General features: G+C 38.6%; 1 protein-coding gene and 1 long non-coding RNA gene across 14 annotated transcripts in view; one reads left to right on the top strand and one right to left on the bottom strand.

The window, feature by feature from the left end:
• The window catches only part of TRPM3 (transient receptor potential cation channel subfamily M member 3), a 500,214-nt gene that overhangs the window by 215,139 nt on the left and 265,518 nt on the right, over nt 1–19,557 (bottom strand). For all 10 annotated transcript variants that reach the window (XM_077907028.1, XM_077907033.1, XM_077907040.1 and 7 more), the window contains exons 5-6: nt 16,749–16,873; nt 2,967–3,138 (exon numbers count right to left, since the gene is read on the bottom strand). In XM_077907028.1, the coding sequence (XP_077763154.1) occupies nt 2,967–3,138; nt 16,749–16,873 (297 nt within the window). The remainder of the gene's footprint in view (nt 1–2,966; nt 3,139–16,748; nt 16,874–19,557) is intronic.
• The window catches only part of LOC144319287 (uncharacterized), a 130,085-nt gene that overhangs the window by 60,970 nt on the left and 49,558 nt on the right, over nt 1–19,557 (top strand). The window contains exon 3 of one of the 4 annotated variants that reach the window (XR_013385163.1): nt 16,713–17,702. The exons of the other annotated variants lie outside the window; for them this stretch is intronic. This is a non-coding gene — a long non-coding RNA (uncharacterized LOC144319287). Of the gene's footprint in view, nt 1–16,712; nt 17,703–19,557 lie in introns of those variants that run through there. 4 annotated transcript variants of the gene reach the window in all.

The raw sequence follows: 19,557 nt of genomic DNA, 5'->3' as shown, positions 1-19,557 counted from the left end.
GGAGATTGATTGCCTTAAAGGTTTGTATTCGTACTTCTGTCTCCTATTATAACCGGGTCAACTTTCCCCCTCATTAGTCCTCTTCTGGAGGCTTCTGTGTTCTCCAGGGGAGGGGTGGGGTGCTGCTAACTAGATTGAGGTCTCAAGGTCCTGCTCTACTTTGGGGAGCCTGGGTCACTCCTTAAGCTCTGAACACCTTGCTGCTCCTTCCCTACTTTTTGGGGTGAATGCAGTAAAAAGAGAAGGAGACCAACTGACTTATGAGTTGCTCACTTGGAGGGTGGATCCATCATCTGGGTTTGCCTGGGACTGAGGGAAGATAAATCAATAATAAATTGGAGACAGTGACGGGCACTTGGGACAAGTTGATCACCCTCTCAGATTAAGCTTAGGGACAGAGCTGGTGTAAAAGCTAACTCGTGGTGTTTTTCACTACAACTTGTGGGCAAACTGCTCACCCTGAGCCTTTTTACTTCCTGTGACCTCAGAAATCTCCTCTGGGTCTCTTTAACTTCCTCTTCCCATTTATTTTTTACTCAATGGGAGCCTGTGGGTTTCTACAAATCTTCAAATACAGATCTCAAAGCAGAGAGAACAATTATGTTTATAAAATATGATCATTCCAACGGCCATCTGGCTCCCCCTGCCCCCACCTCATTCCAGCTACTGTCACTTAACCCAAGCTGGGGGCTCATCCCTCACCCCAGACCTAACCCTGTTTGTGGACTTGGAGCAGTTCAAGAATCTCTGGCCTGCTTCTCTGATCTTCTGCCTCAGCTTTGTACTTGGGTGCATGGTTCTTCAGCCTAGACCCTTGACTGGGTCCCCACTTGTCAATGTTTCTGTGTGCTTCTCCCTGCCTTGGTCATCTAGCAAGGGTCCACTGTCCCTCTGAATGGCATGAGGTGTGTGTGTGCAAGGGCTGTTGGCTCCTCCAGCATCTTTGACACCCTTACTAGCCTTGGCCTGCCTTTTGACTCCATGCTTACCATACAGGAGCCTCTCCAGGCCTCTGCTGCAGGCCATCCACACATTTAGCACCTCTGGGAGCTTTTGAGAGAGGTGACCCTCTAGGTACTTAAATTACAAAAAGATATTCCCTTTAGGACAACCAGTTAGAACTACAGCATCCTTTCCTTGGGCAGCCTGTGAGGCACTGAGCTTGGCACACAGAGCCCTGGCTGGGTTTAACTCCCCTAGCACCCCTGAGCTGGGTGTATACTTCCACCACCACATGCCTAGCTCTCTTCCTAACTACTAACTAGCCAGGCTGCCACTGGGTCTGGCACAATGACATTCTTTGCACTGAATCTGACCCTGAATTTGTTCTTTGTCTATCCTGCTCCCATCCTGCATCTTTTAGGTCACTCTCATTTAGATTCTTATTCTTAACCTGATGATATATACAAAGTAATGTTTCAGCCTGTCAAAATCTAAGTAGATACCACTAGTTACCTAACATTTGCCTTTTCTAGCAACTATTGTAATACAACTCCATTTTAGTTTTTACAAAATCTACCACCCATTGGTTATAGTGCTTTGTTACATTTGATCTCTGCCGGTTTCTGGATCGATTTTCTAGTCTTTTCTATTCTTTTTTCTTCCAAGAGAGGTTTAGCTTTGGATAATCCTGTTTTCTCTTTCCAAAGAACATTGGGGATCCTTAGATAGAAGACGGTTTCCTAATACAACTTGGATTTTAGGCCTACACCAAAATGTACTATTTCAGACTCTTCTGTGAAAAAGAGAAAAACAGTAGCAGCTCCTAAGAGTGGGGGCTACAAAAGGCATAAGAGAGAAGGTGTGGTCTGATAGGGAGAACATTCCAGTTCTGGGAGGAAGGTGGCTCTGGCAAGGAAAACCCACCCCAGACAGGTACAGAGAAAAGAATAGGGAACAGCCATTTGGACAAGCTGAATCACAGCACACTGAGCTTTTCGAAACACATCTAGCCAAAGAGGAGAATCTTTTGTTATTTAGAAACATAGGCTTTGAAAGTTTGATCAAATAGATCCAAGTTTCCCTGAAGGGACATACGACTACCCTAAATGGGGAGCCTGCCACGAATCCTCCTCAAGTGTTAACTTTGTGGAAACAAACTGAAGTTTATTTTGTGAGGAAAGATAGTGGATGATTTTCCTACCTCTGTTACATTTAAATGCAAGCCACTTAGTGATTTGAGAAGCACTGCTATTTTCACAATGTCACCTTTTCATAGTTCATTGTGGGCACAGTCAATACAGCATAGAACACCTGAGTATTTAAGAGGTACTTTTAGTGTCACCATCAGATATGAATTATGTAGTGTGCATACACATGCACATATATCTAAATATATTATGTTTAAAGACAATAAATACATACATAGAATTAAGATACAGAATTAAAGTTTATGAAGATGGTTACACAGGATACTTTTTGTTTACTTTTGTTCAGTTGCCTTGAAATTCCATCGTGTAGGCAGATCTATGCTAAGATCAAAACTTACACATATGTAAATATCTAACATATTTGTATATTTATATATAATAAATTTTATATAGTTACATATACAAATGTTATATCTAATAAATATATTGGATATTTATATATATATATTATTTTTAGCCAACAAAAATAGCTTAATACATAGAAACAATTTCTCCAGGGTGCCTTTCCTCCTTAGATAGAGTACTGTGTAAAGGATGTAGAGAAATTTTGGAAAGAAAAGTGTGTCTGTATGCGTACACCCCAGATGGGATTGGGTTTCTCACCTGTGACAAATGAGCACTAGTCCACTAATCATGTCCAGTCCTCCTCCTCCAGACGACTTCCTCAGGTTCTAACCACTGGCCCAGCAGACACATCATGGTCTGTGTTTGCAATTTGCTCAAGTTTTTATAATATTGCCACATGGTATACTCGAAGTTACTCACTTTCCACATGTTTGCTATGAGGTATGACAGCGGGAGCAGTCACCTACTTACTTGTGTTTATCTTCTGGAGAGAAATATGCTTTTCCAGTTGTCTCCTCAGCTTCACCTCAGCTCCATATTTCCCGGTGGTCCCATTGTCAGCCAGAATGAAGTGGGAATGCATGCTGTTGAGAACAGTGAGCTTGCTCATGGGATTGGACATGGTCTGATATGGCCGGACCACCTGCAGGATTTTAAAAGGAAGAAGCAGAAGTCAGAGGAAAAAAAGAGGAAAATATGAAAAGGAGAACCAGACAGAGAGGAAACAGAGAGAGAAGGATAAATCAATTCTTCAGTACAGAGAAAATGGAGTTTATATCCTCTTCCTAATACCGCTGTGGGGAGCAAGTTTTATGGTCAATGTCCCCAGTCCCAGCAAGATTACAGTTAAAGAATAATTTTATTGTATTTATTTATATGCTGAACTGATACAGAAGCTAGAGTTTGTGCTCTCATCATACTCAAAAACTGACGTGTGAATGATTGTGTCATTTTAAAGTCGATCTTTCATTTGCTGACAAACCACAAGTAATTTTCATGTTTACTCATGTGGTTTTTTTCTTTTCTCCATGGTGTCCATACTCTAATGGGCAGAGCCGAGCAATTATGGTTCTGGAGGCGGGTGAGGGTGGGGGTGGGGGCCAGGGTGATCGTTTCTATCCAGCCCATTCAGTCATCTGAAGATCTGTTAATTAAAAGGGGGGCAGCCTGGGTGGCTCAGCAGTTTAGCACCGACTTTGGCCTGGGGTGTGATTATGGGGGCCCGGGATTGAGTCCCGCATTGGGCTCCCTGCAAGTAGCCTATTTCTCCCTCTGCCTGAGTCTCTGCCTCTCTCTCTGTATCTCTCATGAATAAATAAGTAAAAAAATAAAAAATGAAAAAATAAAAAGTGAACACTGTTCTTCTTAGACACCTTATTTAAGTGAAAATGTTGAATGTCAAATACATGTCTCCTGAGGTGGGTTATGAATCAAAATATTCATCTCTGCCTTTTTTGTTGTTGTTGTGTTATTTTAATGTCATGGTGAATTATACTACCTAAAACAGAGTAAGTCTTTTAGATTTTTGATATCAAAAGAAAGGCAAAACCTATTGTGAGTTTTAGTTGCTAGTTCTAGTTGCTTTGTAGACATTATCTATGTTCCTTGCAACAATCCTGCAAGGTAGATGCTCTTATGCTTATCTTGTAGATGGAGAAAAAGAACTGGAGGTAAAATAGGTTTTTCAAGAGTTTCTTACACACAGAACCAGAATTGACACCCAAGTATGAGTCCAAAATCTGTGCTTTTGTTCCCCTTTCCCACACTGCTTAGACACAACAGAAACAAGATGATATTTTGGAAATCTACTCCTATAATATTTAGGTAGAGAATTCACTCAAGATTATGAAAAGGAATATTTCACAAGCTCATTGTTATCCAGGCCCAGTAACAGTTATCCCTGTACTGAATCATCAGAAATGACAGCACAGAAATAAATACTACTGGGTTTTTATTTCTGTGCCTTTGTGCACAATTATGGAATCGAGATGTTCTCATTCATTTTTAGTATGTAATAACTCACCATGAAAAGCTGTAGTAAGATTGAGTAGTTTGTTAAAGAAATTACAAAGTGGTTTAGTAAGGGCAGTCTTTAATAGTAAAGATCTCATAAAAGTCATTTTTTAGATCTTGACTCCAATTTCCAAATCCATGTCTATGTGCCTGGCAAACAGAATCTACTCAATACATAGTGAATGAGTGAACAGGAAAACTTGAGACAGGCATGCTTTTGTTCAGAATTGAAAAAAGAAAAGGGGGGGGACCTACTCTTTTCTGAATTGTTTGGGATTTGATCTCATCTAAATTCAAAATGTGTAATTTTGAGCTTTTCAAATATCCTTCATTCCTTTTAATATGTCTTATTTGTTAATGTAGCATTAATATAACATTAATTCATAGCTTCATTTTAGTTGACTCTTAGTGATAAAGGAAGCTCATAACTTTTTGATTATTGTTTCCAGTAATGGATGGGATTTTTTTCCAGTAATGGAGCAGTATTCAATTACTCCTTTGTCTAGATGAGTGCATAAGAGTCCCCTAAAATAAAGAGACAGTGGTTTGCTAACTCCATCCTGAGTTCTTTATCACTGGAAGAGTAGGTCACTTGTGGTTAAAATTCCCATTTTGTTGTTACTCATTTTTGATCATAAAACATTCATTCTATAGCAAAGTACAAGTTAATAAATATTAATGCTTTGTTGAAAGAGGCTTAGCAGAAGGACTTTTCTCCTATCCTTAAAGTGCCTCTGCGTTGTGCTTTTGGACAAAAGAAAATACTTCAGTTACTGTTCTCTATTTTCTTTTTTTTTTTTTTTTCTGTTCTCTATTTTCTGACAGCAGGTTCCCAAGTATCCATGCCAAGGAGGAGGAAGACCCAAATTATTTCTCTGAGAGGCAGGGGACAGTGGATTTTCTAGAGGTTAATCTATGTATTATAGTGAATCCCAGACACTTGTTCTAACTGAGACACAAGAACACATTTTCTAATTCCTGGGAACCTAATGAAAGACCATCAGTGAACATAAAATTTTCAAATGAATAAGGTAGTGAAAGTAATTCTGGGCCATCTGACATACTTATCACAATCTGAGAATACCAGAACATCATTAAATCATCTAACTATACTCTATATGTCTGTTTCCTCTATCACATGATTCTAAGGACAGTAGGGCATCAGCCTTCTGAGTTCTGACCTTTTTTTGTGTGTGTGAAACATGGCACACCAGCTCTTTGGAAATACTGTTCCTTTGAATCAGTCATGGCAAGAGGGTCAAGTTTATAGTGTCATCCATGAATTTTAATTTCTTCATCTTACTGCTCCCCATTTCATCTGATCATACAAGTTAAAGGTGGTCATATTTTGGCAGAGATTTTGTCTGCTGCATAATAGGGGATGTACATCTGAAAAATACGTAAAATGCTCTGATTTATTTTCCCATCCTCACTAGAGGAAGATCTGCTGAATCCTGGAGAATCCTGAACATACAAGCCATGGAAATCTGTCTGAATCCTATTAGTTCTGCCAGTGGCTGTGTAAATCTGAGGCTCACATTTTTAATCTGTAAAAGGGAAATGAGAAAACCACTTACCTCATGGGGGTTAGATGAGATTATAGGTGCAAAGCACTTGGCACTTTGCCTGGTTTCTAGCAGGCAATCTATAAATGTGAATTCCTTCTCAAGCTTGGCTCTATTTTACCAACTATAAGCTGATTTTCCAATTGCTAGCAAGGGACCAAAATGGCACAATGACAGACAAATCACTGACCTTTGTTTTACTCAAGAGATTTGAATCAATCAATTTCAGTAAAGTGAAAAATCAGCAATCAGTTGGCAAAACACACAACGTGTTAGTACTTGGTCGCCTCCTCTCAGGCCATTTAAGAGGGCGATGCTCTGGAATTATTTGTGGATTAACTGAAAAGTTGGAAAGAACTTCCCAAATGCTTCAAGAGGAGTGCATTTTAGTCCAACTTGCCTACAAAACCCACTTAATATTCTTCATAACAAACATACCAGCAGTCTATTCTTGTTTGAGTTATAATTTGCTTATCTACAAAAGACTTGCTGATCTTCCTGCTATGTTTCTCAAATAAGAAAAGAAATAATGTCTTTGTGTCACATGAATACAAATGATGTCTTCCCTCTGATAAAATTTTGGAGGTAATGCATCCACTTTCATTGTTAAGAGTTCCTAAAAAAGGACTTTTTTTGGAAATGTGTGTGTGTGCATGCATGCACGTGTGTGTATGCACATGAGCACATAGCAAGAACAACTGTGACATGTTCAGGACTTGGAGGCATATTAGATTGCTCTAGCCATTTCTCAGCCACTTTGTTTTTGAGAGAATCAAGCCCTAATGCCTGTACATAATAGATCAACTTTCCTAAGAATATAGGATGGTACCATCTTTGAGGGAATTAAGGGAGACACTCAAATAATTTTCCATGTTCATATTTCAGAAGAGGAATCTGGGTTGATAAAGGCTGAATGGCATCTGAAAGGCCTACATATCATGTGATCTTTCATTATTGGTAAATATGGGATTATATATACTTAGAAGGGAAATTTGCTTAGAAATGGATTTTAGGTGCTTTGTACTCTTCAGGTAGCACAGGTCAGAATACCTCTGAGTAATGACATTTTGCCTCTTTCTTATTCCTCAAAGGTAGATGGGAGAATTCTGCACTCTTTAATATATTTACAGCACTTTGTACGCTGATTGGTAAAATTCTGACTCCAAGGCCTCTGTATACCTTGACTCTGAAACAAAAAGGCAATGAAGTAGAAGCTGTTTAAGAAATTAATGAAGGTGGGGGTGCCTGGGTGGCTCTGTTGGGTAAGCAGCTGACTCTTGGTTTTGGCTCAGGTTGTGATCTCAGGGTCCTGTGATCAAGCCCCAAGTTGGGCTCTTCACTCAGTGGGGAGTCTGCTTCTCTCCCACTCCCTCTGCCCCTCCCCCATTCTCTCTATCTCTAAAATAATTAAATAAAAATCTTTTTGCAAAAGGAAATTAATGAGGGTGAAGTCTTTTTATGTAATGTATTTGTAGGTGGGGATTGATCTAGAGACATCATGGAAGATGTTAACATTCTTTATGTGCTGGTGTCAGTGTGCTACATTTCTTACCCATGGATGGGCTTAAGTGGATCATTTTGGAGCTGATCTAAGATACCTGCTTGAGTTTTCCTAGCTATTTTCATGCCTGTTCTGGTCTTACTCGAGAGTACTAATGGGTAGTCTGGAGATTGGGGGGGTTCTAGTTCCTCCAGCTACTGATTTGTGACCTTGGGCAAGTCTTTCAACTCATTTCTTCCTTCCTCTATGTACACATTAAGAATGTCTTGAGGAAAGGTAAGTGATGAATATTGTGCTGGCTTGAGGAGAAATATAATCTTGTACCTAGGTAATACCTTTCACTAAATGTTCAAATTCTATGTATTAAAAGAAACCTTTTGGATGGTAGTTTCTCATCTATAAAGTAGAGGAACTGATTGTAGTTTCTGAGAGCTTTCTACTTCTAAGATTGAGTCTGGACAGCCTGTGTTGAAAAGTACATTCACTTCTTCCAAGTTAGTGCAGAAAAACAACAAAAATGTGGTTCATTCATGTCCTGGGATTTCCTCTGTTTTATAGTGCTTTCTACAATGCAAGGGCAGTTTGCTCATCTGCAACTTCTTTCCTGAACAGAACTAAATTGAGCTGCCTTGGGTTTTTGAGTCATCAATCACAGGCCTTTGGCAATCCCTGAACTTAGGACCTGGTGAGGTACATATTAACATGCCCCTGGCAAGTAGCAGTCTAGGGCATGGGTGGCACACTGAATCATTCTTTCCCTCCTAGTAGGACTACAATTTTAAATTAGGCAGGAAGAAAATTAGGATTTATTGAACACTCATCATATGCCAGGCACCATGATAAACACTTTCCCATGGATTAATCCATTCCATGCTTATTTTATAGGCAAAGCTATAGATGCTCAGAGAAGTCTTTTGGCCAAATGTGTCCCACTAAAACTTTTTCCTCTAAATCTACACAGCAGATAGATCTTAAATTCCTTTATAGGCCAGGAAACATTTACAGGGAAAATGGAGGACCCAGTCTGATTTTAAATTTATAAAGGATATTATGGTTGGTTTCGCTGCTGGACATTTTTGCCAGGGGCTCAGCTGAGCACTAAAATTCTTGTGACAGCTGATCAAATTATTTCCAGATGAGTCATCTAGAACTGTATAGTATGCAGAGGTTAGGAGAGGCAGCAGCAGGCAGCAAGATGGGAGTTTGTGCTTTGGAGAAAGGAAGACAAAAGGGATGGGCAAGGTTGTCTTAGGATCAGACATGCAGTTTCTGGGAGGGATGAGGTGATATTGCTGAGATGTGGGCAGCACCCTCTGTGTCTGAGAAAAAGGAACACAGGGACTAAGAGGATGAGATAAAAACCGAATAAAGAAAGGCACTGTGTGTCCTCATAATCCTAGCGAGGCCTGTGCTAGCAGGGGCACTGGGCTGGTTATTTCCCATTTAGCCAGCTCAGCTGCAAGTCTATAGGAGGGTTATATGAAACCCAGATGCTGTGTCTCAGCCCAGCAAACCAAACATGAAACCAGCGAATCCAGGGATCCATCCCAAAGAATGCTCAGGTACCTCAGCTGCATAATTCACACTAAAATCCATGGGTGGGGGACACCTGGGTGGCTCAGCAGTTGGGCACTTCCCTTTGGCCCAGGGCGTGATCCTGGAGTTCTGGGATTGGGTCCTGCATCGGGCTCCCTGCAGGGAGCCTGATTCTCTCTCTTCCTGTGTCTCTGCCTCTCTATGTGTCTCTCATGAATAAATAAATAAAATCTTTAGAAAAAAAATAAATAAATAAAATCTACGGGTGGAACAATTATGTCTTTCTGCAGCATTTTGAAAAAGTGTCCCTCAACTCGTGGGCTTGCAGAGGGTTACATCATCCTCATTTCACACTCATCTCCCTTTGCCCTGTCCTGAGGGAAGCCACGGACTGTCCAGGTTAAGGGCCTACTTATAGTAGAAAAAGGCCCTTAGGTTCTAAAAGGGGTTACTTGCTTTAGAAATCACCATGCATCAGTGGGGTGGTTTTAAAATATGTTAAAAATTCTTTGAAAAATCTTCCCTTCCAGTCTGCAGTCTTCAGTGACTCACTTCTAAGAAATAGAAAAAAAAAAAAAAAAAAAAAACAGAAGTGATGGTGTACAACTTGCAAAACTAGGTCATGAAAAGGTTCCTTTTAGCTCTCTTGGATCACTTACTCTGGGGGAAGCCAGCTGCCATAATAAGGCAGCCTTCTGGAGAGATCCACATGATAAGGAACTCCTACCAACAGCCATGTGAGTGAGTCATCTTGGAAGAAGGTACCGTATCCCCATTCGATCCTTTATTATTTTTTTAAATTTTTTTTCCATTCGATCCTTTAGATGATGCAGCCCCAACTGATATCTTGTGACCTTAAGAAAGACTCAAGCCAAAACCACATAGATAAGCTCCTAATTTCTGACCCACAGAAATCGTGACACAATAAATGTCAAGTCATTAAGTTTTGGGTTATTTGTTACACAGTAGTAGATAGTAGACAACACAATGGATTATTATTGCTATCTTGAGAGGTGGTGCATCATAATTTTGTGACCTCTAGTGCCTCTCTGCATCCTGTCTGGGCTCCAGTCTGCTCTGCTTCCTGTTCTGGCTGGAGCGATGTCTGCCATCCTCCACTCTTACTGCTCCTGTCTGACACCTCACACCATCCTTCCTCACTGGGCAGGTGGCCAGATTCCCACACCTACACATCTGCCAGTCGGGTAACCCAAAGCAGGTTGTTCCCCTCTGTGTCTCAGCATCTCCATATGTCAGTGCAGATTAATAATGATAATAACCACCACATTGGGGGTACTGTAAAGATTAAGTGAGATATAAAGCACATGGCATGATGCACATATGAACTCAGATAAATGATCGCTGCTATGATTATGGAGAAGTCGTGCCGCATCATAGGTGAGGATGTGGTCTTAGGAACTGGATGGCCTAGGTTGAAATCTCAGCTATGTGACTTACAGTCATGTAACTACCAGGCAAGTTACTTAATCTTACTGTGTTTAGTTTCACCATCTGCGACATGGAAGGATTACAGTGATACTAAAAAGAACAACTTCTGAATGCCATTATGAGAATTAAATGACCACCTGTGATGTGTGCTGAAATGTATTAAGTTCAACAAAACTGCTGGTATTATATTATTGTTGTTGTCATATTTATTATTATTTCAGTGATAAATAACCTCTAGGCTGACACATCAATATCCTGCCACCAACCCTTTGCATACATACTCTTTCCTCTTCTCCTTCAGGTATAAGGATACAGATAGTTCCTCTCTCCTTTAGCTCTGGACCCCATCACCTCAGGGCCACTCTAGGGCTTATTCATCAATTCCATTTTCACTATCTCTATTTTCTCCCCTATCATCAACATATAAGCAAACTCAAGTCTCTCCCTTCTTGCAGAAAAATCCCTCAAATTACAGCTCCTTTCAGCTACTCATATCACTTCTCTTCATCACACCTAAACTTCTAAAAGGTTGGTTTCTACTGGCCATCATCCTCTGGATACATCTTATATAACCTAGTCATGGAAGTCCAATAAAGTCCATGCAAGAACCATTACTGGGAAGTTTTCTGAGCTTATAATATGAAGTCATATTTGGCTTGCCTTAGAAATAGGTGACAAATGCACTGAGTTGATAACTGCATGAGAAGTATCAATCAGGTGCGTTATTAAACTTGATTTTTCTTGTCTTGTAATATAAAGACAGCATTGAAAGAATGCTTTCCAATTAAATATAAGAACTCTTAAAGGTTATAAAGTTCTGAGAATAAACCTGCAGTTTAGGGGAAAATAGAAGATATCATTGAATGTCATGATAATTTAATAACCACATAAGATGATGTGTTGGAAATCTTCCCAAATACAATTTTCATCCTAAAGTTAAAATGAAAAGTGCTTTTTCTTATGATCATTTCTGGATTTCTAATTTGGCATGTGTTTTGTTAATCTACATTTGGGAAAAGACAAATTATAAAGGTTTCAGAAACTGTTCAATTACCTGCAACCATTCTAGTCACACTGTTTTCTAAAGTAGGGGAATCTAAGGCCACTATGAGTCATGTAAAAATTTTAATTCAACAGAAGTTCTTTCCTGACTTTACAATGGGGATACTGTCATCATCTAGCCAGATCAAGATTCTCTAGGGACAAAGAAAAGGGTTCTGGTCAATCTCATAGTTTGTTTTTTAGGTCAATTTATAGGCTTTGATATTTGCCAGTATCTCAACTAACAATAACAACATCATTAAGTATTTTCTTATATATTACTTGGCATGCCTCTAGTTAAGTGTATGGGCTTTGGAGACAGTGGATCTTGATTCCAACCCTTATTTAGTTTCCTTACATAATAATACATAGCTCATAAGGTTAATATATGCAATTACAGAGAGCTTCCTCAAATAGGAGCTCAATAAATTATAATTACTATTATTATGATTATGCTAATTCAAGTTGTATAAAGATAGAGCAAATGTTTTTATAGTCAGTCCACTTAGAAATAAAGGAATCCACTCTTACAGAGTTTTTGGTCACATGTCAATGCCTCAGGCTCATGCAAAATGTTAGTGGCTAACAAGAAACAAAGAAAACCTCCTGTTTTCGAGGAGGTTTTACCTAAATTGGGGAAGAGGATGGTTGTAGGAGAATTACAATCAGGGATATGACATTATGGGTGAAGTTAATCGTGGAAAACATCTTGGTGGAAGTGAGCCTTGAGCTCAGTTTGATGGAAGAGAAGTTTATGGGTTGTAATAAAAGAAAGGGGCAGTAGGAATCATATGGAGGAATCATAGAGGAGTAGTAAAACTTGACAGCTGAACAATAGTCATTTTCGCATTTAATGGCAGAGCAAAAATTATTACCATCTCGGTATCTATAGCATTATTTCTCACCAAATTCTGTTGTTTTGATCTATTAATTGGAGGTTTGAGCAAACAGAGAAGATATTTAAATTTAAAGAATCAAGTATAGTTCATTTCTCAGTTGGGTGGATCATGCCTCTCTCAAAGGGATTACAGAAAGACCTGTTCTCATTCCATTCTTCTTTGCCCCCATACATATCCAACATGTAGAAGCTTCACCATCCACCTCCCACCTTGAGTTGCTATATAAGAAAATAGTTTTATATTTAAAGCCTTGATTTAAAAATGCCTTTATTATAGTTACTAAGGTATGATCACCTTTGGGGAAGTGTGTGGAGAAGAAATTGTGGTAAAGTTGCAAACTAGGTAAGATGTATCATTACATTTTTTTCTGTAACATTAATTTTCCTTGTAGCCTTAATTTCATTATGCCCAATCCATCTTCATCCATATTTACTGAGCACCTGCTATATGTGAGGCTCTAAGTTGAGCTCTGAGAATCCTAAGATACATGCCCTTTATCTTTAGAGTCTAACCTAAAGTCTAGCTAAGTGATAAGACTTGAAGGGAGGTAGATGCTTCAGAATATCAAGAAGCAGACCCAAGGGAAAGCTAATTTTTCTTTTTTATGTTTAGGACTAGTCTTTGCCTTTATTTTTTTTTTTTTTATTTTTTTTTTTTTTTATTGGTGTTCAATTTACTAACATACAGAATAACACCCAGTGCCCGTCACCCATTCACTCCCACCCCCCGCCCTCCTCCCCTTCTACCACCCCTAGTTCGTTTCCCAGAGTTAGCAGTCTTTATGTTCTGTCTCCCTTTCTGATAGTCTTTGCCTTTATAGTGCCATTTCAAAGAGACAATCAGTGCTACTGTGAATAATAACTGCTGTGTCTACTACTTATATCAATAAAATAACTATAGAACTACTTGAATGTTCAGCTTCTGAAAGTGCTCATCTGAGAACCATCCCCACAGAAATAAAAGGATCTTTATTTTCTATCAGTTTGGAAATAAATCTACTGTAATAAAATATTAGGCATAAGAAATGGAGCCTTTCTTTTATCCCTATATTTTTACTTCAAGTACATTTCCTACATTTCCCTTGACATTGATTTTGGGCCACTTCAACCTTATTCTGGAATACAGACATAGAATAGACCAAAAGTATAATTTCTTTCAAAGGAATGCATTTTTGATAGAATTCTGAAGTGGCAATGATTTTCAATAATGCGTGAGGTTTTTTTTTTCTTCTGCTACCTAATGTCTGATGCTAGGAGGTTTGTTTTCTTGACGTTTATTACATGTAAGTTTGATTATATAAAGTCGAAGGGAAAGGACACAAGGCCCTAAATTAGGCTAGCTATGAAAATTCTTATAACTACGTAAGTTTACCAGATGACACTTCTAGGTCAATGATTTTTTAGGGAGACTTCTTTCTCTGACAACCTAGCACCACATGCCTTTTTCATTATAACATTAGACTAGTAAACACATATAAGAATTTCCTCAAACTAGGTCATAAATCCTGTACACCAAGAACAGAACTTTTGAACCACATAATATACAATGTGAAAAACAAATTCCATTGTTATCCAAGTGTCTGAGAGATCCTTTGCATATTGCAACTCCCCAGTTTGGGGTGGGGAAGGGTTGTTTCAGTGTGGTTGAAATTCAATAGATTTTTGGTCAAAGATTTATTAAGAAAGTAAAATACAACTGTTTTTCTTGAGCTCTTTACAATCTGTCAATGTCAATCCTTTTCTCGATGGTCTCTCTGCAGGTTCACTTGGATCCTTGTGAACCACAGTTTGGCTCCATTAGTCCCCTATGGGCATGGAGAATAAATGTGCTCATTTTACTGAACATGAGTCTCCTTCTGCCCTCTGCATGGGGATCAAGACTATTTTCTCATTGGGAAGTCAGACAATGCGTAGGCATATGTGAGTTCCTACTGGCATAACACTGGGAAGAAATAGGGGTAGAAAGAAAGTAAGAGTAAAAAGGAGCACAAGAAGAGGTGAAATCAGGGGAAAGGAGCTCAAATTGGAGGAAGATGAATCAGGGGTTTGTTATTCTTCTAACTCATCAAGGCAAGTAAATGTAATGTAAGTACTGTCTCTCTGCACTCCTATAGAACTTACAAGACACACAAAATGACACACAAAAAGGCAGTCGGTCGCCATTCTCTGTAAATGCTTAGGCAACTGAGGTAATTATTGGGTTACTCTATCTTGAATAAAGAAGTAAGCAGCTTCCATTTATTCATTGCTCATCTGAATAAGAAAGTTCCAAAACCGGCTTTCCCCTCACCAAAAAAAAAAAAAAGAATAGTAACTCTGTTTTATCCATTTTACACTAGAGATCCTGAAGAAATGAACATTTAAAAATGACTTCTGAATCATCAAAACAGTTTAAAATAATTAAGTCATTTGTTAATAAAATGTACTATTAAATGCTTTTGGCATCAGGACACTTCAGCATACTCTCATTCTCATTCTAGTTTACCATCAACTTCAAAGCCAGCTTGGAGTCTGAGGCAAGCATTAACCCAAGGATATTTCATCAAAGACCAGTTCTAGATACTCTAAAAAAATTGGCAATGCTTGTTTTTCCAGGGGGTTCTGCCTACATATCACTTTGGAAATTGCTGCTTGAGATAATCAGGTTGTGTGTGATGTAAAACAGCCAATAAATTTTAGTTAAGAAAATGTTACACTGATAAAATTAATATCTCATTTCTTACCCCATGTTTTCTAGATAAATTAGTGTTTCTACACGTGATTGTGTAGCATTGATAAGGATGTTTCTTATGCACTTAAATGTCCTGAAGGACTTAAAGAGTCTTTTATTGCATTTCATGAGGTTTGATTTTTTTTTATTCAAAGTATTTTGCATTATATTAAAAATTGCAGATGCTATGTTGTATTATAATAAGATGGTTTCACTGTATTGCTGCACAATAGAAGAAGCAATTTAGGACCAGTTAATTCTCAAGCTCTGAGTTTTTAGCTCAGACAGACCTCATGGTACTTGGAAAAACTACTTAGCACATTTGTTATACCCTGTGGTAGGGCTTGATTGGGAAGGGAAGATTATATTGATTTGGTTAGAGGTGCAATGATCAATAATTAATTGTTAAGATTATTAGAGAAAATAACAGTGAATAAAGTATGGTAATTATATATAGTTTAACTACAATTCCTATCAATTGGAATTTTGAGAATTGTTATATAGGGGGAAAAGTCTGGTGGTTATTAGGAAAGAAAACCCTGTAAGGGAAATTGGGGATAACCTGTTTGTGGTAAACAAGACAAAACACAAGAGAAACAAAACCCTAGGAGAAAGAGAAGTAAGATGATGACTCAGATAAAGTAAGGTAAGTTCTCTCTGGCAAAAACTATTTGACTGATCAGTCAGTGTGTGGCTCTGGACCTGAGAGAAGGAAAGAGAGGTCGGCACCTTGCTGAGTTTGGTCAAGGGCTTCTGAGTAGTTTCTGAGTGGGAAGTCAAGATCCCAACTGTGCCCACCCCTTGCCTGAGCATTCAGCAAATGAAAGACCAACTGGGGAAGCCACAGCTTGAATGGAAAGGATCTTCCTCTGTAGCTTTCCTGAGCTAGCTGAAGGGCACACAAATAATAAATAAGCTGGAGACCTGGGGTGAGAGGTCTCCATTTAATGTGGAAGTTAATGAGCTCATGTTGCTATATGTTACCTGGTGTTAATCTGAACCATACTGAGCCAATAGCACTTACAAGATTTGGTGGGTAAGGAAAGACCACTGCTTGATTCAAACCAAGAGTATAGTTAGTAAGTCCCTAATTAGGATCTTTTCTTCTTCTTCCTTTTTTTTTTTTTTTTTTTTAGGTTTTATTTATTTACTTAAGGGAGAGAGAGAGAGAGAGAGAGAGAGAGAATGGGTGGGGAGGAGAGGGAGAAGCAGGGTCCCCATAAGCAGGGAGCATGACACAGGGCTCCATCCCAGGACCCTGGGATCATGACCTGAGGTGCAGGCAGACACTTCACCAACTTAGCCACCCAGATGCCCCTGGGATCTTTTCTGATCATAAGACTTGACACTGGAGTTTATATAGATATATTTTGGAAAATACATGGTCTTCCAACAAACTATTCCTCACATGAATTTCATTTTGGGAAGTGGGAACCAAAAGAGTAATATAATATGTGTATTTTGAAATTCTAATTTTATTTTACTCCTTTGGTATCACTTCCAGGAGAATTCACAGACAGGGGCAGTTTCCAGGACTTACATCTCTTCCAATCAGGTCCTCTTGGTTTTCTACAATTCCCCACGGGGCGATGCCTATGGTACAGATCTTCCCTCGAGACTTAGATGCATGATCCTTTAAGGCATCTCCAACATGGCGAATAACACCTAAGAGGAAAAAGAAGTATTTACTCTTTCCTTTAAAGCAATTACTCCCTGTTGATCTAAAGGAAATTGTGATAAATGTGTCTCACAAGGTTAAATGCATTGAATATAAAATTTTGACACATTTCTACACAAACTACATGTGTTCAGAAGAGAACATAAATTTGTGGGTCTAATGTCAGATGTATTTGTGGGACTTGTATATGAACTCCAGCAATCACTTCTCATTCGACTTTAAATTCTTTTTTTCCTAAGAAAAAAATTAAAAAGTGTCCAATATTGTAAAAAAAACAAAACAAACATGATTTTTTAAACTCAGGGAACTTTTTTCTTGTACAATAAACATAATAATATTAGTATGGCAGAACCAATACCATGAGTATGTCCTATAAAAAACACCATGTGGAATATTATATGACATCTACACCAGGGTTTGTGTATGAGCTAGGGTCATTCAAACAGAGTACTTAGCTCAGATTTTGTTAACCTTGATTTCATCTTCCTATTTATTGACACATAATGTAGAAACCCTACTTGTAAAGAAAACCTTGTCATATTCTATAGAGAATTTATGTTTAAAAATATATAAATACAGCTTTTTAGCTTCATCATTCTAATTGTTTTCCTCCTCTGTTATAATAGCCTTCCCCATCACTGTGGTCTTCCTCATCAGAGTTAAAAGTGAAAAAAATTCAGTTGACAAGATGATAGGGAACCTACCTATTATACTTTAATAAAGACAAACTGTATTTAAAGATGTGGTTTCTAATGTATTAATCTCCCTCTCTATCATTTTTATAGAAGATATAAAATACATTAAGACAAGTTGTATCCACGTATCAAAATTCCACCCATTCCTCGAGGAAAAACTCATACCTAGTGCCATTTCCTATATGAAAGCTGAGTTGGATTTGATTTTTTTTCTCCCTTTGAGCAAGACTGTAGTTTGCATATCTCGAATAGCTCAATATGTTACATAATGTATTCTTCTGTGATTCACAATCACACATGAGGGTAAATCTCCTTGTGTGGTGGGTTGAGAGGTCAAGGTCTCACTTCATCTTTGCATGCTTCAGGTGCTAGCACAGAGTATAAGCTCGAACACTGAGCTAAGCACACAAAATGCACCAGGCAGTTTAATCTTGGGAGAAGATACATGTGTGTGAATCATTCCATTCTGAAATACTTAGAAGATCAAACAGAAAGACTTTCTTTAAAAAAAAAAATTAAAAAGTAGTGTAAATAGCACTAATCCATATGGAGACACACTGACAACACTAATAAGAACATCAATTTCACTGGTAGCTTTATCTAGGGATCTTCTAAGATAGAGTACTGGTAAAAAAAAAAACTCAAGTATAAATAAGAGTTAAGCTGTGAATATCAGTGTTCACTTCTTCCCCCCATTTACATGTACAACTCCTTTCAGGTTCATCAGGGGCAAGACGTTTAACTTCACGGTATGCCCTCTATCAGCCACAATTCTACTATTACCTCTTACCTAATGTGAGATGCCACCAATAGAACTTCACTGTGGGTATTAGATTGAATGCTAGCCTGGCGTGAGGCAGAGATGAACTCTGGTTTACAGTATTCATGCTGTAACTTCTTCCTTTGATACTGGGTACATTTTATAAAAGAAAAAAAGTAATAAATAACATTCCGAGTTCCCAGAAATGGAAGATGGTTAACGGTTTCTTTTTAACCTTTAGAAACTTTTGAGTGGGTCTGTAGATGAGGTGCAGGTTATGCCAGGAGAGCAAAAGACTGAATAATCACGCGTGAATGAGGCCAGCTAAGCTGAATAGAAGCTGGAGCCTAAAGCTTGAACAGTCACTGAAAGATAATTGCTCGGTAGATATTTGATTACTACAAAATAAACAGCAAAGAGCTGACTGAGCAGGTCATTCTAAGATCGTGTCACTTTACAGGCTGAGTCAGGATTTCACATAACGATGGTTAGCGTGGGCAATCTGCAGAGCTCGCTGCTGAAATGCGCCTATGGAAAGTTTGCACAAATTCTAGGTATTGAGGAGAATTCTGAGTGCAGGTCTTGCTCAAATACTACCCAAACTGCAAACGAATGAATAAACAGTATTGAGATAACATCTGATTTAAAAGTAGTTGGCCCTGAGTGATGTTTGGACTATTCCACAACTCCAAATGTCTAGAGTCTTAGAGCCTTGAAACAAGTATGTGTATATATATATGTGTGTGTGTGTCTGTGAGTGTGTGTGTGTGTATGTACATATGCAATCATCTTTATTATAATTTATAAACACATTAGAAACAGGCCCGGATCTTTAATAAGACATTTAGGATCTCATGGGCTCCTGTTTTCTCTTTTTTTTTTCGGCAGGGGGAGGAGGGGGCTTCTGTTTTCCATTCAGTTATGTAGTTAGAAAATCCAGTTTACTTGAGAGTGGTGGAAAACGCCAAGTAGTTATCTTAGTTTACTAAAGTTTTCTCCTCATAGGCATTCTGGAATCTTTGGGCTTCATGGGTGAAAGGACCATATTCATTCAGTGCTGTCTTGCCCATATTCATAGACTTGCCCATACTCAGTGCTGTCCACATTCCTCAGATTTCAATGGGTACTTGTCCTGATTCTTAAAAGTATGGTTCTAGGGCCACACCTGAGAATTTGCTTTTCTAACCTATTGTTCTCCCCTGATTTACTGTAAAGG

Source organism: Canis aureus, chromosome 1 (assembly GCF_053574225.1).
Source record: "Canis aureus isolate CA01 chromosome 1, VMU_Caureus_v.1.0, whole genome shotgun sequence".
Taxonomy (NCBI): domain Eukaryota; kingdom Metazoa; phylum Chordata; class Mammalia; order Carnivora; family Canidae; genus Canis; species Canis aureus.
This window is presented reverse-complemented; position numbering and strand designations above follow the sequence as displayed.